We start from the raw sequence: 17,039 nt of genomic DNA, 5'->3' as shown, positions 1-17,039 counted from the left end.
CTGACAGTGTACACACTCCCTTGCCCATTGTCGACAGTCTTGCCTCACGCCAGGCCATACGTATCTATGCGTGACCAGTCGTACTGTAGTCTTGACGCCAGGGTGACTTAGGTTGTGGAGAGCATTAAATACCTGACGCCGATGCGTTGGCGTGATGTACGGTCTAGGCTCTGGAGTTGACACGTCGCAGTAGATTGGCAAGTTTGAATGTGGAGTTGTTACCTTCTGCAGGTCTAGCGAAGAACCATCTCTGAGTAGGTCCTGTAACTCAGTGTCTATGTCCTGGTCGCGGGCTAAAGACTGGTAATCAAAGGGAGTGAAGGCAAGTTCCTCAATTCGTGATAGTGTGTCAGCCACTGCGTTGTCCCTGCCAGCTATGAACCTGACATCAGTGGTGAATTGGGAAATATAATCCAGGTATCTATATTGACGTGGTGAACAGTTGTCTCTGCGTGTGTTGAATGCGTATGTGAGTGGCTTGTGGTCAGTATAGATGCTGAAAGTACGCGCTTCGACCATGTACCTGAAGTATCGAATAGCCTCGTAAATTGCAAGAAGCTCTCTATCATACGGGCTGTACTTTCGTTGTGCTGCATTCAGCTTCCGCGAAAAGAAAGCTAATGGCTCCCATGCACCATTTTTGAACTGTTGGAGCACAGCACCGACTGCGACATCTGATGCATCTGTCTGGATAGAGAGCTCAGCCTTGGAATCTGGATGCGCCAGAAGTGCTGCTTGTGCTAGCCTGTACTTACAAGTTTCAAAGGCCTCCGTTTGCTCTGCATTCAGCTCGATTGGTTTGGAGCCTTTCGTCTGTTCACCGCCGAGTAATAAATGGAGTGGTGCTTGTATTGCCGCTGCCCCAGGGATGAAACGACGGTAAAAGTTCATCATACCCAGGAATCTCCTTAACTCCTTCGTGCTCCTAGGTACCGGAAATTCCTGGACGGCTTGTACCTTACTCTCCAAAGGGCTGATACCTTGTGCGGATACTGCGTGCCCCAAGAAGGTGACCTTGGATTGACCGAAGACGCACTTCGCGGTGTTTATTAGCATCCCGTAGTCCTGCAGTTGTCTGAACAGCTGGCGGAGATGTTGTTGATGCTGCGCCTCTGACTCCGAGTAGACGATTATGTCGTCGATGTACCCGAAGCAAAAATCGAGTCCCTTCAGCACTTCATCCAGAAAGCGCTGGAATGTCTGAGCTGCATTTCTGAGGCCAAACGTCATATAAGCGAACTCGAACAAGCCAAAGGGCGTGGTGATAGCGGTCTTGGGTATGTCGTCGACAAAAACTGGTATCTGATTATACGCCTTGACCAAGTCTATGGTACTAAAGATCTTCTTACCTGTCAGCTGGTAAGCGAAGTCTTGTATATGCGGCACTGGGTAACAATCAGGTATGGTTCGTGCGTTGAGAGCCCTGTAGTCTCCGCACGGCCTCCAGCCGTCATTCTTTTTGCGTGCCAAATGTAGTGGAGAGGACCATGCACTCTCTGATCTCCGAGCAGTACCGCTGCGGACCATATCCTCAAACTCCTTTTTCGCTATAGCCAGTCTCTCTGGATCCAGGCGACGCGGACGGCCGGAGACCGGTGGTCCTGATGTGGTGCTCTGTACCATGCTTTGGAGTGCCCGGCTTACCAGCTGGACGGGTAATGTCTGGGTACTCACGAAGTAGTTCGCGGAAAGGCGTACTCGTACTCTCCAAGGCCATCATGTGTACGGAATATATCTCCTCGCTGCTGTCGGGGGCCCTGGCCGGAGTGGTGAGTAAAGTTATGGCGTCGATCAGGCGTTGGTTTCGGACATCGACAAGAAGGTTGTAAAATCCTAAAAAATCGACGCCGATGATGGGTTTTGAGACGTCAGCCACCGTGAAGCGCCACTCGAATGCTCGACGGAGACCTAGATCTAAATGGAGGTTCAGGAGCCCATAAGTGCCAATCTCTGTGCCGTTAGCGGCAAATAGGAGGTACTTCGTCCTCGGACATGCCCCCCGAACAGCTGACCTTGGAAAAACACACAGGTCTGAACCCGTGTCTATGAGGTATTGCACCTTCGTCGTACGGTCAGTGATGAACAGGCGGCGGGTTGTTGTTGGGCAGTCGCTCGCCGCTACTAGTGGCCGCCCTGGGCGTTTCCCGAATGATAACTGCACGGCTGCTTGCACGTCTTTGCTTTGTTGCCAAAAGTGAAATGATACCAGCAGTGAGGATGACCTTCGGGACGTTGTCTGGAGCGGGATCGGCCTCTTGACCTTGAATGAGAGCGAGAGCGTCTGCGGCGATTAAATGATCCAGACCTATGACCTTGAACCTTAAGGAGGCTTTCTACTTGCCGTGTCAGTTCCTCTACTCGCTGTTCCAAAGCGGTACCTGGCACGCCCGAGGATGTGCTGGCAACCTTGTAGGATGGCTGCGCCACGTCGACGACCTTGTCTGCCAGGCCTGCCAGGGTGTCGAGGTCCAAGGTAGGCTGAAATGCAACAACAGTCTGTACATTAGGTGGTAATCTACTGGTCCAAATAGTCCGGATAAATTCCTCTGGCATGTGCGGTCCAGCTAAATCCTTAAGATGCCTTAGAAAGTCGGTTGGCTTCCTGTCCCCTATTTCCTCATGCTGGAGTAGCTGCAGGGTTTTCTTCTCACGTGAGACGGAAATACGTTGGATGAGCTCGCTTTTTAATTTAGTATACTTGCCAGTAGCTGGGGGATTTCGAAGAATGTCCTTGATTTTGACCGCGTACTCCGGGTCGAGCTGGCCGCACACGAAATGGTATTTTGTCTCGTCCAAAGTGATGCCAGAAAGACTGAATTGGCTTTCTAATTGCGCGAACCAAACCTCTGGTTCGTCCGGCCAAAATGGGGGCGGACGCACACCCACTCGAAACACATCACTTGGACCACCACCCAAATGTACCGTACCTGGACCGACTCTGTTGCTAACCCCCGCTGGAGGCGTCGAAATACCTGCACCGTCACTTGTATTTTGCACATTTCCTGTTCCATTGGTCATTGCTGAAGGTTTCTTTTTGTCGCCGACGAATGCGTCCACTTTCTTTGTCGCGGGTCACCAATTTGTAGTAACCGGGTAGGCCACTACACGTAAGCTTTTGTTTATGCGAAGCAGGGCGATAGCGTAGAAGCGATGGAATGATAAAAAGCTACTTCAACTTTAAATTAAATATAATGAGAATAAAAACTAATGAGAAAGCGTTACAATTTGAATTTGCGTAAGCGGCAGTTATACAAAACAAGTGCGCGGGCGCATGCGAACGCGGTCTGAGAGCGAGTGGTAGGTGCCGATGCGGTGAGGGAACCGGCCGTCGAGGCGACGGCGGGTGATGCGCGCGGCGTGCGGGGCGTGTGACGTATGCGCTGCTCCTTTGTGTCCGCGCGTCTAGCCGATGGTCCAAGTGCCATAAACTGAGCGGAGCGGGTAGCGGATTGCCGCTACAGTACTATTATTTATTCTGTGACATTATGTTGAAGAGTAGGCTTATCAACAGCAGCATACTTTGAAATATTTTTTTATTTATTGTATTAACCCTTTAACCGCCACAGTCTGATATATAAGACATTACATATCCAGCTCATTTCGCCACAGTCTGATAAATAAGACAAAGATCTGATTTGGTTTTTACAGCACATTTATAACTCCCGTAACTATGCCAACCTTACTCTGCGTGGTACAATTACTGTCGGTGGCGACACGAGCATGCCTGATCAAAAATTGCTGGCGGTTAAAAGGTTAATGATAAAGATAGTTAGTTTATTATTCAAGTAGGCATATTACAATGCGTTTATGAACGTCAAATAAAGCTATACCGGCTCCAAACCTATACCTCTGCCTTGAGAAGATAAACGCTCATCTTACCAATTTTTTCAGAAACCGCCCCTCAAAGCGATGTGGACGCTCTTCTGCGTCCACAACGGCCGGACGCCGTTCCTCGAGCAGTACCCAAGCCCTGAGTCCCCGGCCACGTTAACCCACAAGCCCGCTTGGCGAGCCTGCCTCAAGACAGCTAGACATGTTACTGCGAGTGTCAAGCCACATACTGGTGACGAGTATGACTTCCTTGTTGACACGGACCAAGGTCCCGTGCGGATGCTGGCGCCTGACTGGTAAGTTATATGAAATGGCATTGAATGAATGATGATGTGAATGATGAATGGTCGATATAAGTCTAAACTGTGAATCATTCAAAACTGTTGTTTAAAAATGTACAGTTATTTATAATGGATGCAATGTTGAGCATTTTTAGAAGTTTTTTTTCTTATCTAAGCAATTGAGAGCCAATATCGGATTTACATGTCTCGAGTAATGTCCGATATTCGTCGTCTAGTACCCACAACACAAGCCTTATTGAGCTTACTGTGGGACTAGGTCGATCTGTGTAAAATTGTCCTATAATTATTTATTTATTTACTTTGGATGCCCTAGCCACCAACGAGGTCTCTGATAATATCTAACTCCAACTGATTCGCCAGAGTTAGTTAGTTTATGTAATTATTTGGTCGTTCCAGGGAATCCATGCAGGACTGGGTGACGCTCCTCCGCAGCAAACTCCACGAGCTGAAGATCCTCTCTAAAGGAGAGAATGTGTACACCGCGCCCTCGGCGCCCCCCTTGCCGCCCTTGCCCCGCGCCGGCACGCGCGACCCCACCTCCCCGCTGCCCCCCACCCCGCCCGTGCCCCCCGACAGGTAATTCAACCGTAATCCGTCCGACCGGGCCCATTTCTCCAACGATATTAGACTAATATTATTAGTCCACGAACTGTCAAATCGTATGGGTTGCTATGACAACACACTAATAATATTAGACTAATATCGTTCGAGAAATAGGCCCCTGGGGCCCATTTCTCCAACGGTATTAGTCTAATATTATGTGTGTTTCATTATGACGGAACGACAATAGGTTTTCTCAAGAGCCTATCAGAATTCGGAACCGGTTTTTTTGTTAAACCCGAAATAGCCCAATATTTTTAATTATTTTATGCTCTTTAGGACTGAATAATGTATTTAGTTAACAACTACGTATTATTAGATTGTCCCAGTAAAAATTAAATAATAAACCAAAGAACGTAATAATACCGGTATTTTTTGTAGGAAGAAAAAACCGGTTCCGAGCCTTGACGGTATATGGAGTATATCAAATTAAGAATATACAAGTCCTTATAAAGTTGATGACTTGGTGATAAATAAAAATCTATATTATACTTAACCTAGATCAGTGGTGGGCAAACTTTCTTCATGGGGGGCCAGAAAGTTTAGGAAATTTAAGTGGAGGGCCAGAATTGTACCCAAAATTTATTTTGATTTGTGATAATCGTGGGTCAATGCCATATAGCCCATATACTAATTATTTCATAGGACCGGCGGCGGGCCGGATAAAGTCCATTCGCGGGCCGGAGCTGGCCCGCGGGCCGTACTTTGCCCACCACTGACCTAGATCATACTTTTCAGAGTACCGGGCATAGAGCTAACCATACCCACCCGGGCCATTGAACCCGAACACCACAACGAGCATCCCGAATCACCAGCAACCATAGAACCACCCGTAGAACCCATAGACATCTCCAACTGGGACGAGCCGCAGCCCTTCACGTCTCTACCGAGCACTAGTCAGGACATACCAAAGACAACCAAGATATGTGGCCAGAATATTTGCTTGGACGATTCGGTGTTGAGGTAAGATTTTTTTAAGTGTTTTAAGGTTATATATGGAGATGACATCTGTAACCGTACCCTTCGTGTTTGAAAAATACAATAAGAGCAGTCGGACCGCTGTTCCGAAAAGTCGCATGTTCTAGTCATGCCGGAAAAGGTGAATTATTCCTTTAATATAAAGTTAATATTAAGGGGAAAATTCACCACCACCCAAATTTATTTATATTATAAACATTTGTAGTATCGCTCGCAGACGTATTTATTTTTAGGGTTCCGTACCCAAAGAGTAAAAACGTGACCCTATTACTAAGACTCCACTGTCCGTCTGTCTGTCACCAGGCTGTATCTCATGAACTGTGATAGACATTTGAAATTTTCACAGATGTATTTCTGTTGCCGCTATAACAACAAATACTGCGGTACGGAATCCTCGGTGGGCGAGTCCGCCTCGCACTTGGCCGGTGTTTTATATCCTTCAAAATATTTTGAAGGATATAAAAAGGATGTATAAGTAGGTACTTAAGAAGTTTATGAAGTGATTGATTTCTGTAGAAACGTATATTTTTTAATTGCAGAAGGAATAATACGGATAGCGATGAAGAATTCTTCGCGGAAATAGATCGGATAAGCGAGGAAGTGGAGAATAATGGAGAAGAAGTTAAGGAATATAAGCAGACGGTGGTTGTTGAGGCTACTGCTGAAGAAACTCCGAGGTAATTCGATAATATTACTAGGTACAGAAGACTCACTCTCTAACAAAACGCGTCTGTTACGATCAGGACGATATGGCCGCTAGGTGGCGACAGCGCCACGCGCGGCTTATGGCTAGCCACCAAAATTGGTGTGGGACGGATGTACTTTTAGCTACCTGTAGCAAAGCGACGAAATAGCGGAGTGAGACACGCCTGCTTCGGGCAAACTCGGCTCCGTTCGGCTCAGCATTGCTCCGAGCAATTATTAGGGTTGACACAACTTGACGTCCCTTTGCGTGCACGACCACAGATAAGATAATGGCTTGAATTTTGACAACCCCAAATAGCTGAAAGGGATAGTGCCATACATTGGAAAGAAACAGCATGATTCGACCCTGAACCGCTGTCAAACTTCGGTTTTGTAGGAAGTGTCCTTTCTATACGGTAGTACCATTATTTATTCTGTGATAATAGTACATTGATACAAGTGCGAAAAGTAGGAGATTCGCAACGAGTGGCGACAAAATTAAAATTTAAAACACGACCGAAGGGAGTGATTGGTACGGTATCGTCTCGGGTCGTCCCATTCGTTTTTCGTCAAGTTCTTAAATTAGTCCTATTCTGCTTTCGTCACTCATTCTACATTCGTCACAATCGTCGGTGGCTTTCAATGTAGAATGAGTGACAAAAGCGGAATATTACTAATTTAAGAACTTGACGAAAAACCGGACAAGTGTGAGTCGGACTCGCCCACCGAGGGTTCCGTACTTTTTAGTATTTGTTGTTATAGCGGCAACAGAAATACATCATCTGTGAAAATTTCAACTGCCTAGCTATCACGGTTCATGAGATACAGCCTGGTGACCGACGGACGGACGGATGTATAATCTTTTATTTAAATTCTGTTTTTGGTTTTCTGTCGAAATCGGTTCATCCGTTGGATAGCTACGTTGCCATGCACAGACAGACAGACAGACATTGAACTCAAACATATAACACTCCTCTTTTCGCGTCAGGGATTAAAAACAACATTCTTAATAAATAATAAATATTACATCTGTGTCAACTGGAGTCTAACAATAATGTGACATTTTCAACCGAAAGGTCCCACATTGTCAAGCTATACACGATGTAACATGAGGAAACCGAATAATTTTAACAGCGTATTCCTGATCATATTTAGAGACAAAAATGTCCTATAAACTTTTTTGAAATTCGCCTAGTTTCAGAGATAATATTAATTAAAAAAAAAACTAGTTTTTATTGTTACATAGTGTAAAAGGCCTTTTTGATGGTGATGTTGCTGCTATGGGACGTAGTCTAAATATCCTTATTGATAGATGTCAAAAAATTACAAGTAACACTTTGCAAAAAGTAGGTTTTACGAAAAAAAATGTAAAAATCAATTTTAAGTGGCAAGTTTACCAATAACATTTATTTTTTATGTACAAATACATTCAAAAAATTGAAAAATAAAACAAAAAAATTTTTTTTTTGGTGAAATTGACCTAAACTCATATTACATTTTTTCCTTCTTTTGACCTCAGAAATGCGTGGTTAAAATTATTCGGTTTCCTCATGTTACACCGTGTATGGAAATAGTGCCTTATTGACTATCGACAATAAGTACCGTTTTGCTTTAGAATGGCACAATTTTTCTTAACATTTCTAACAACAACTTTCATCGTTCCAGCGACTACCAAGGCACAAACATAACCGTGATACAAGTATCAAATAAGGAGCCTCCGCACACCGCCATACCTGTCCTCAGCCCTGAAACAGAATACTTCCACTTCAACATACAAGAACTCTACGAAAACGAGCCCAAAGAAAACTACATCAACATAGTCAACACAGAAACTGAACAGAACGGCTACGGAACGGTTTATAAAGAATCAGACTATGGACACATAAGTTTAACAACCACGGTCAACTTAAACGGAGACAAGAGTATATATGAACGGTTATGTCAAGCGTCGACTTCAACTGAGAGATCACCTTTACCTGTCCGAAGGATAAAAGCTTTAGAGAAAGTTAGAAAGTCTTCGCTACCCAATATGGAGACTTATGAGTGTTTGTATCCAAGCAATTCTAGCTCGAATCAAGTGCAAGTCGATGTGAATAGTGGTCAAAATTGTGTGAACAGTGGCAATTGTGTGAACGGGAACTCGGTGACTGTGAGTGTGGATTCTAGTGTGAGGGTGGTGAGGCCACCGAGGCCGGTGGAAAGGTCCCATAGCAACGCTTGTGAGAGGACTCAGAGCCCCAAGAGAGAGAGGAACGGTAAGTTATAAGCTAATACATATGTAGTGCATAATTGTTTTCCATCATATTTTCTCGGAAACGTTCGTATATATATAAAGCACTGTCTCCTATCCGCGAGCCAACCCGGTATCCATTGCGCGCGGCTGCCTCGCGAGCCAATGTTCGATAGTTTGCCGCGCGATATGGAGACAGGGCTTCATACTACTTCAGTCAACGTCAGTACTTTTTGTACCGATACAGACTGAAATAGACACGTTCGTACGTTTCCGTGAAAATACGATGGAAAATAATTATGCACTACGTCTGCACCGATAGTTATTAGTTATTTAATAATTTGCGGTAAAGTCAAGGCAGACACTAAGGAATATCTACCGTAAACTTTCCAAACATTGCCTACCATGCTATTCCGTTATGAAAAATCCAAAACAATGCAAGAAATGGGCCTTTATTAGGAATTTAATGGGATTAAATAGGTGTCTAAGCTGTTTGGTAGAGAATAAATACACATCGGAAAAAATCGTGAGGAAATCAGACTAATACCAATAAGGCCAATTTTCCCTACCAGGCTTAAAAAACTAGTGCTTACGCTAATTTTTGGGATTACTTAAAGCAGATGGCGCTGTACGGTGCCATATATATTGTAGTGGTATATCAATCGTTTGCGTTTTATAACAAAGAGGAAATGGCGCAATCTACGTCAGCTGTCAATGCTGCTGCTACAATATTTCGCACTAGAATTGAATTGAAATTGAATTGAAACCTGGAGTTACCATGGTTAATGGTTTAACCGGTTAACCCCGGGTTAGTGGGATGGTGCAAGTGGCGCTTAGCAACACAGTTGTAGTGCATAATTATTTTCCATGTGTTTTCACGGAAACGTACGAACGTGTCTTGCTATTTCAGTCAGTCTCGGTAAAAAGTACTGAGGTTGACTGAACTAGCATGACAAATACGAACGTTTCCGAGAAAATACGATGGAGAACAATTATGCATTACATCTGTACAGTCGCCATCAGATATATCGGAGCGGCCAAGGTGTTCACAATATCTGAACACGCGCTCTAACGCCCTGACAATAGAGGCGTGTTCCGATATTTGTGAGCACCTTGGCCGCTCCGATATATCTGATGGCGACTGTACCTTGTTTTTGGACACCATTTTGAAAATAGTTATTCCTTGCAGATAAAAACCAAGACGGGAGCCAAGGCAAGCCAATATGGAAGCGTGGTTTAACGGAGCTATCTTTGCTGAGTCGGCTAAGAGGGCTCGGACAGGGGCGCCGGCTGGACAGCCCCACGAGACACGACGACGACAGGTCAGTTTGGTTTTCTTTCACGAAAGAAAAGGTTAAGAAAATCGGGCAAGTGCGAGTCGGACTCGCGCACGAAGGGTTCCGTACCATATAAAAAAAAAACAAAAAAAAAAGCAAAAAAAAAACGGTCACCCATCCAAGTACTGACCACTCCCGACGTTGCTTAACTTTGGTCAAAAATCACGTTTGTTGTATGGGAGCCCCATTTAAATCTTTATTTTATTCTGTTTTTAGTATTTGTTGTTATAGCGGCAACAGAAATACATCATCTGTGAAAATTTCAACTGTCTAGCTATCACGGTTCGTGAGATACAGCCTGGTGACAGACGGACGGACGGACGGACGGACGGACGGACGGACGGAGGGACAGCGAAGTCTTAGTAATAGGGTCCCGTTTTACCCTTTGGGTACGGAACCCTAATAAAATGATATTTCGATATAAGTTCCGAAAATAATAATATTAGTATTGACAAAGAGAATTTAGACTAGAGGAATATTGTCAAAGTAAATTATGTAGTCAGTACATTTACTGCCATCTTTCGATACAAATGATTAACACTTAGAACGCCATTTGACTTTGATCCTTATTTTTTCACTGATATGTGTTAAATTTGTTAATTGTCAAAAAGTATCGCCATCTACTCGAGGATCAAAGTCAAATGGCGTTTTAAAAGTGTTAATCGTTTGTGTCGAAAGATGGCAGTAAATGTACTGACTACATAATTAACTTTGATAATATTCCTCTACTCTAAATTCTCTTTGGTATTGATGAATTCTTCCTTCTGTAAATCAATCGGTTTAGGGCCTTACTAAACCAAGCTTTAGATTTTTGTCGTGGCTCATGTGACATTAGCGGAAGAATTCAGTTTAAAAAAAAAACAGAGTCAGACTCGCTCACCGAGGGTTCCGTAGTTTTAAGTATTTGTTGTTATAGAGGTAACAGAAATACATCGTCTGTGAAAATTTCAACAATTACGGTTCATGAGTTACAGCCTGGTGACAGACAGAAGGACAGCGGAATCTTAGTAATACGGTCCCGTTTTTACAAAACGATGTTCAAAATTAATTCAATGTTACAGGAGCGCCACAGTGGCAGTGAAGGTGGTGCGGCGGTCGCGGCCCGAGGGCAGGGTCGACGGCACGAGGCGTAGAAGTAGCTCCCTCAGCAACGGTATGTGTGCCTGCCTCCTCTTTTTACAAGCTTTTAACCTGCAATGTACCTATGTATGTAACTATGTTTGTATATATAAATCTTGCAAGTTAAATTTGACCCACTTCCCGGTTTCCGATGAAGCTGAAAATTTGCATGCATATGTAAGTCGGGTGACAATGCAATATGATGGTAAATCGAGCTGATCTGATGATTCTAGGTTAACGTAAAAAAAAGATACGGCCGTTTATGCCGCTAAAACGTATATTTCAGTCCGACTCGCACTTATCCGGATTTTTTATACCACGTCGGTGGCAAACAAGCATACGACCCGCCTGATAGTAAGCGCTTTTTAAGCTCTTGTTTAATTAATGAGAAGTTATCTCATCATCATTAACTTATAATAGCGAATAGTTATTCTCTTGTCGGTGGAGTATCTTCCAGCTTTCCCTATCTTGCACCAGCTTTTTGACTTTTTGATACGACACGACCCCTACTTTTTCTTTCACTTGCTCTAAAAAGCTGCGTCTGGGTTTTCCTCTTCCCCGCTTGCGTCCTATCCGCCTCCAGGATAGTTTTAAAGAAATGGTCAAGGAATTATGTAACATACTCTATTTATCTCTTTTCTTCCGCTCTCTCTCTATCTATCTTACTCTCTCTTACACACATCAGCCCATTGTGTGATAGTCGGTTTTGAAATATTTTAAATAATATCATAGGTACTGTAAGTGTTTAAAAAAAGAGAAAAAATAGAATGATTAAATTTTATATCTTTTTAATACAGCCAATTTACAATTAAAAGCGAATAAATACAAAGAAAGTTCCAGTGCACATGTTACAAAGTCGCCATCTTGTTATTTAGTCCGCCATTTTGTGCCGCCGCCATCTTGTCACGTCTCGCACCAGCAGTTGACGTTGGCGAAGCTCCCGCAGTGCCCCCCCCTGAACCCGCGCCTCTGGCACTCCCCGTTACAGTTGGAGGTGTAGTCCACCCCTCCCCACACACAACTTCCTATCAACTTATCAGCTTCTACTGGAGCTGATATTACCACCAACATTACTACGCAGGCGAACGCAAAGATGATAGATTTCATTGTGATATTTGTGATGCTTCGAAGTATAATTTCGGAATGATGATATTTGTTCTACGCTTTGGTTTATATAGTATTTTTGTTGTTGAAATGCAATTATAAAACAATTATCCTCCTAAGGCCCAAGGTTCTACCTATAGTACTTAAACAGTTCGATGAAATTTAAATCATATTCAATTGGAACAGAGTCGCATTTGTTCTGCTTCGTTAAATTTTTAAACAAAACCAAAATCAACTCTATTCCCTGCACTGAAGGTTCAAATTTCAGTGGCAAATTCTGGATTTTTCATTTGTATGGCTGGGCCTTAAAAGGGTATGATTAATAAAGTATTTGAAAGTGTATTAGATTCCGGCGCAGCGTATCATATGCTAATGATGATTTAATGATTTTTAACATTAATTTAGACTCGTGTTTTCCTTGTAAAGGGTAAGCCCCTGATTAAAAGTGGTTTGGATATTAACATTTTCCTAATAGATAAATTAATGAACAAGAAACAATTAACAAGACAAGATAGGTGTAAATAAATATCTGGGGGCATCTTACACAGATCAACCTAGCCCCAAATTAAGCAAAACTTGTACTATGGGTGCTGGGCATAGACTAGGAATCCTCTAGACGGAGTTTAGAGCAATTATTTCATGCAACCGATGCTGCCAAAAATGCGGGGGTGCGCGGGACGAGGTGAGTGAGATCCCGTGCCGTGATTGGTCCGTTCAAACGACGAACGAGTTCACGGACGTCACACAAAGACACTTTCGACTCGAACATGGAGTAAAATTACCGTATGCGTGGCAGAGGGGGTAGCGCGACTATGCTCAGTCTAGAGGATGTTTTGTCTGTGGTGCTGGGCGACGATATACATATAGTTGGTCAAGCAGATCTTGTCAGTAGAAAAAGGCGGCAAATTTGAAAAATGTAGGCGCGAAGGGATATCGTCTCATAGAAAATTTGAATTTCGCGCCTTTTTCTACTGACAAGATTTGCTTGACCATCTATACTTAAAGTGTCATTCTACTTGCTAACTATGTAAATAAAAGGCACTAAGTAAATTCATCATTTTTGACCATTTCAATATGGCGGTTTGTTTACATAGTTAGCAAGTTCCATAGAATGACACTTTATATATATACACCCTTATTCATAAAACTTTACGGGCCTGATTTAGTTAAATTATGTTTTATCCCTTTCTTGCAAATACATAAGTCAAAATGACGGATAAGGACAAACGATTATTAGCTAAGTGAGTTTGTAGCTCGTTTATGAATAAGGGGGATAGAATATACCCATGATTTAGGAACAAATATTCATCACACAAATAAATGTCCTTACCGGGATCCGAATCCAGGACCATCGGCTAACAGGCAGGCTCACTACCCACTAGGCCAGACCGGTCATATTTCCTTATTATACATTTCCTTGTATTGTCGTAGAGCATTTTTATTTAGACTCTTGGTCTTATTAGATTGAAGCTGTGTGTACATTGCAATGCACACTGGGCCTTACGAGGCTGAAATAGTTATTTGTTTTACAAGGGGGCAAAGTTCTTGTTTAATCGCTCGTGCTAATATTGATACCTGAGCAAGCGAAAGATTCCAAAATTGAACTCGCTACGCTCGTGGTTCTAAAAATGTAATCTTGAGCGTTGCGAGGGCTTCAAAGCACGAGGGTGAAACAAAATTTGTCCCCGAGTAAAACACAAAATTTTTCACCACACCAACCCGAAGAAAATATTAACTGTAACAAACAAAACCAAACCAAATGAATGTTATTAAACATTTATCATTCAAAATCATCATACCAAACCAAACCATAAATAAAAAAAAATCTACCAGCAAACATAAGAAAACAACTCAAAATTTGCATTTGATTACTTTGCCTCACATGTGAATAAAATGCAACTTTTCTATCAGTTTTTGAACAATCAAGAGAGCCTTTACCAGTTGGTGTGGTGAAATAAATATCTGTATCCTTCACTAAACTTTCTTGAAACTTTCAGATCACTCCCCCCCCTCCCGTCTACCCCCCGGCCTCCGACCGTTGCGACAGCGCCAAGCCGCCGCGCTGCTGGCCGAGCAACGCCGGGGGGCGGCCGTAGCTAGCAGCATACCTATAGCCCACCCGCCCACGTTTGTGGACTATAATAGAATGGTTTGGTAAGTACTCGCTACGCTCATAGTTCCCTAGCGGCCCTCTAAGGGCCGAGCAACGCCGGGGGGCGGCCGTAGCTAGCAGCATACCTATAGCCCACCCGCCCACGTTTGTGGACTATAATAGAATGGTTTGGTAAGTACTCGCTACGCTCATAGTTCCCTAGCGGCCCTCTAAGGGCCGAGCAACGCCGGGGGGCGGCCGTAGCTAGCAGCATACCTATAGCCCACCCGCCCACGTTTGTGGACTATAATAGAATGGTTTGGTAAGTACTCGCTACGCTCATAGTTCCCTAGCGGCCCTCTAAGGGCCGAGCAACGCCGGGGGGCGGCCGTAGCTAGCAGCATACCTATAGCCCACCCGCCCACGTTTGTGGACTATAATAGAATGGTTTGGTAAGTACTCGCTACGCTCATAGTTCCCTAGCGGCCCTCTAAGGGCCGAGCAACGCCGGGGGGCGGCCGTAGCTAGCAGCATACCTATAGCCCACCCGCCCACGTTTGTGGACTATAATAGAATGGTTTGGTAAGTACTCGCTACGCTCATAGTTCCCTAGCGGCCCTCTAAGGGCCGAGCAACGCCGGGGGGCGGCCGTAGCTAGCAGCATACCTATAGCCCACCCGCCCACGTTTGTGGACTATAATAGAATGGTTTGGTAAGTACTCGCTACGCTCATAGTTCCCTAGCGGCCCTCTAAGGGCCGAGCAACGCCGGGGGGCGGCCGTAGCTAGCAGCATACCTATAGCCCACCCGCCCACGTTTGTGGACTATAATAGAATGGTTTGGTAAGTACTCGCTACGCTCATAGTTCCCTAGCGGCCCTCTAAGGGCCGAGCAACGCCGGGGGGCGGCCGTAGCTAGCAGCATACCTATAGCCCACCCGCCCACGTTTGTGGACTATAATAGAATGGTTTGGTAAGTACTCGCTACGCTCATAGTTCCCTAGCGGCCCTCTAAGGGCCGAGCAACGCCGGGGGGCGGCCGTAGCCAGCAGCATACCTATAGCCCACCCGCCCACGTTTGTGGACTATAATAGAATGGTTTGGTAAGTACTCGCTACGCTCATGGTTCCCTAGCGGCCCTCTAAGGGCCGAGCAACGCCGGGGGGCGGCCGTAGCTAGCAGCATACCTATAGCCCACCCGCCCACGTTTGTGGACTATAATAGAATGGTTTGGTAAGTACTCGCTACGCTCATAGTTCCCTAGCGGCCCTCTAAGGGCCGAGCAACGCCGGGGGGCGGCCGTAGCCAGCAGCATACCTATAGCCCACCCGCCCACGTTTGTGGACTATAATAGAATGGTTTGGTAAGTACTCGCTACGCTCATAGTTCCCTAGCGGCCCTCTAAGGGCCGAGCAACGCCGGGGGGCGGCCGTAGCCAGCAGCATACCTATAGCCCACCCGCCCACGTTTGTGGACTATAATAGAATGGTTTGGTAAGTACTCGCTACGCTCATGGTTCCCTAGCGGCCCTCTAAGGGCCGAGCAACGCCGGGGGGCGGCCGTAGCCAGCAGCATACCTATAGCCCACCCGCCCACGTTTGTGGACTATAATAGAATGGTTTGGTAAGTACTCGCTACGCTCATAGTTCCCTAGCGGCCCTCTAAGGGCCGAGCAACGCCGGGGGGCGGCCGTAGCCAGCAGCATACCTATAGCCCACCCGCCCACGTTTGTGGACTATAATAGAATGGTTTGGTAAGTACTCGCTACGCTCATAGTTCCCTAGCGGCCCTCTAAGGGCCGAGCAACGCCGGGGGGCGGCCGTAGCCAGCAGCATACCTATAGCCCACCCGCCCACGTTTGTGGACTATAATAGAATGGTTTGGTAAGTACTCGCTACGCTCATAGTTCCCTAGCGGCCCTCTAAGGGCCGAGCAACGCCGGGGGGCGGCCGTAGCTAGCAGCATACCTATAGCCCACCCGCCCACGTTTGTGGACTATAATAGAATGGTTTGGTAAGTACTCGCTACGCTCATAGTTCCCTAGCGGCCCTCTAAGGGCCGAGCAACGCCGGGGGGCGGCCGTAGCTAGCAGCATACCTATAGCCCACCCGCCCACGTTTGTGGACTATAATAGAATGGTTTGGTAAGTACTCGCTACGCTCATAGTTCCCTAGCGGCCCTCTAAGGGCCGAGCAACGCCGGGGGGCGGCCGTAGCCAGCAGCATACCTATAGCCCACCCGCCCACGTTTGTGGACTATAATAGAATGGTTTGGTAAGTACTCGCTACGCTCATGGTTCCCTAGCGGCCCTCTAAGGGCCGAGCAACGCCGGGGGGCGGCCGTAGCCAGCAGCATACCTATAGCCCACCCGCCCACGTTTGTGGACTATAATAGAATGGTTTGGTAAGTACTCGCTACGCTCATAGTTCCCTAGCGGCCCTCTAAGGGCCGAGCAACGCCGGGGGGCGGCCGTAGCCAGCAGCATACCTATAGCCCACCCGCCCACGTTTGTGGACTATAATAGAATGGTTTGGTAAGTACTCGCTACGCTCATAGTTCCCTAGCGGCCCTCTAAGGGCCGAGCAACGCCGGGGGGCGGCCGTAGCTAGCAGCATACCTATAGCCCACCCGCCCACGTTTGTGGACTATAATAGAATGGTTTGGTAAGTACTCGCTACGCTCATAGTTCCCTAGCGGCCCTCTAAGGGCCGAGCAACGCCGGGGGGCGGCCGTAGCTAGCAGCATACCTATAGCCCACCCGCC

General features: G+C 45.7%; 1 protein-coding gene across 1 annotated transcript in view; it reads left to right on the top strand.

Annotated features, from left to right (window-relative positions):
- LOC134802485 (uncharacterized) overlaps positions 1–17,039 on the top strand; it is a 29,433-nt gene that overhangs the window by 4,046 nt on the left and 8,348 nt on the right. Inside the window, exons 3-10 of the mRNA XM_063775163.1 lie at positions 3,892–4,127; positions 4,530–4,709; positions 5,472–5,696; positions 6,251–6,388; positions 8,061–8,650; positions 9,815–9,947; positions 11,024–11,115; positions 14,183–14,339. Coding sequence (XP_063631233.1) covers positions 3,892–4,127; positions 4,530–4,709; positions 5,472–5,696; positions 6,251–6,388; positions 8,061–8,650; positions 9,815–9,947; positions 11,024–11,115; positions 14,183–14,339 — 1,751 coding nt within the window. The remainder of the gene's footprint in view (positions 1–3,891; positions 4,128–4,529; positions 4,710–5,471; positions 5,697–6,250; positions 6,389–8,060; positions 8,651–9,814; positions 9,948–11,023; positions 11,116–14,182; positions 14,340–17,039) is intronic.

Source organism: Cydia splendana, chromosome 24 (genome assembly GCF_910591565.1).
Source record: "Cydia splendana chromosome 24, ilCydSple1.2, whole genome shotgun sequence".
NCBI classification, from domain to species: Eukaryota; Metazoa; Arthropoda; class Insecta; order Lepidoptera; family Tortricidae; genus Cydia; species Cydia splendana.
The sequence above is the reverse complement of the archived record's forward strand: the minus strand, read 5'-3'. Positions and strand labels throughout refer to the sequence as shown.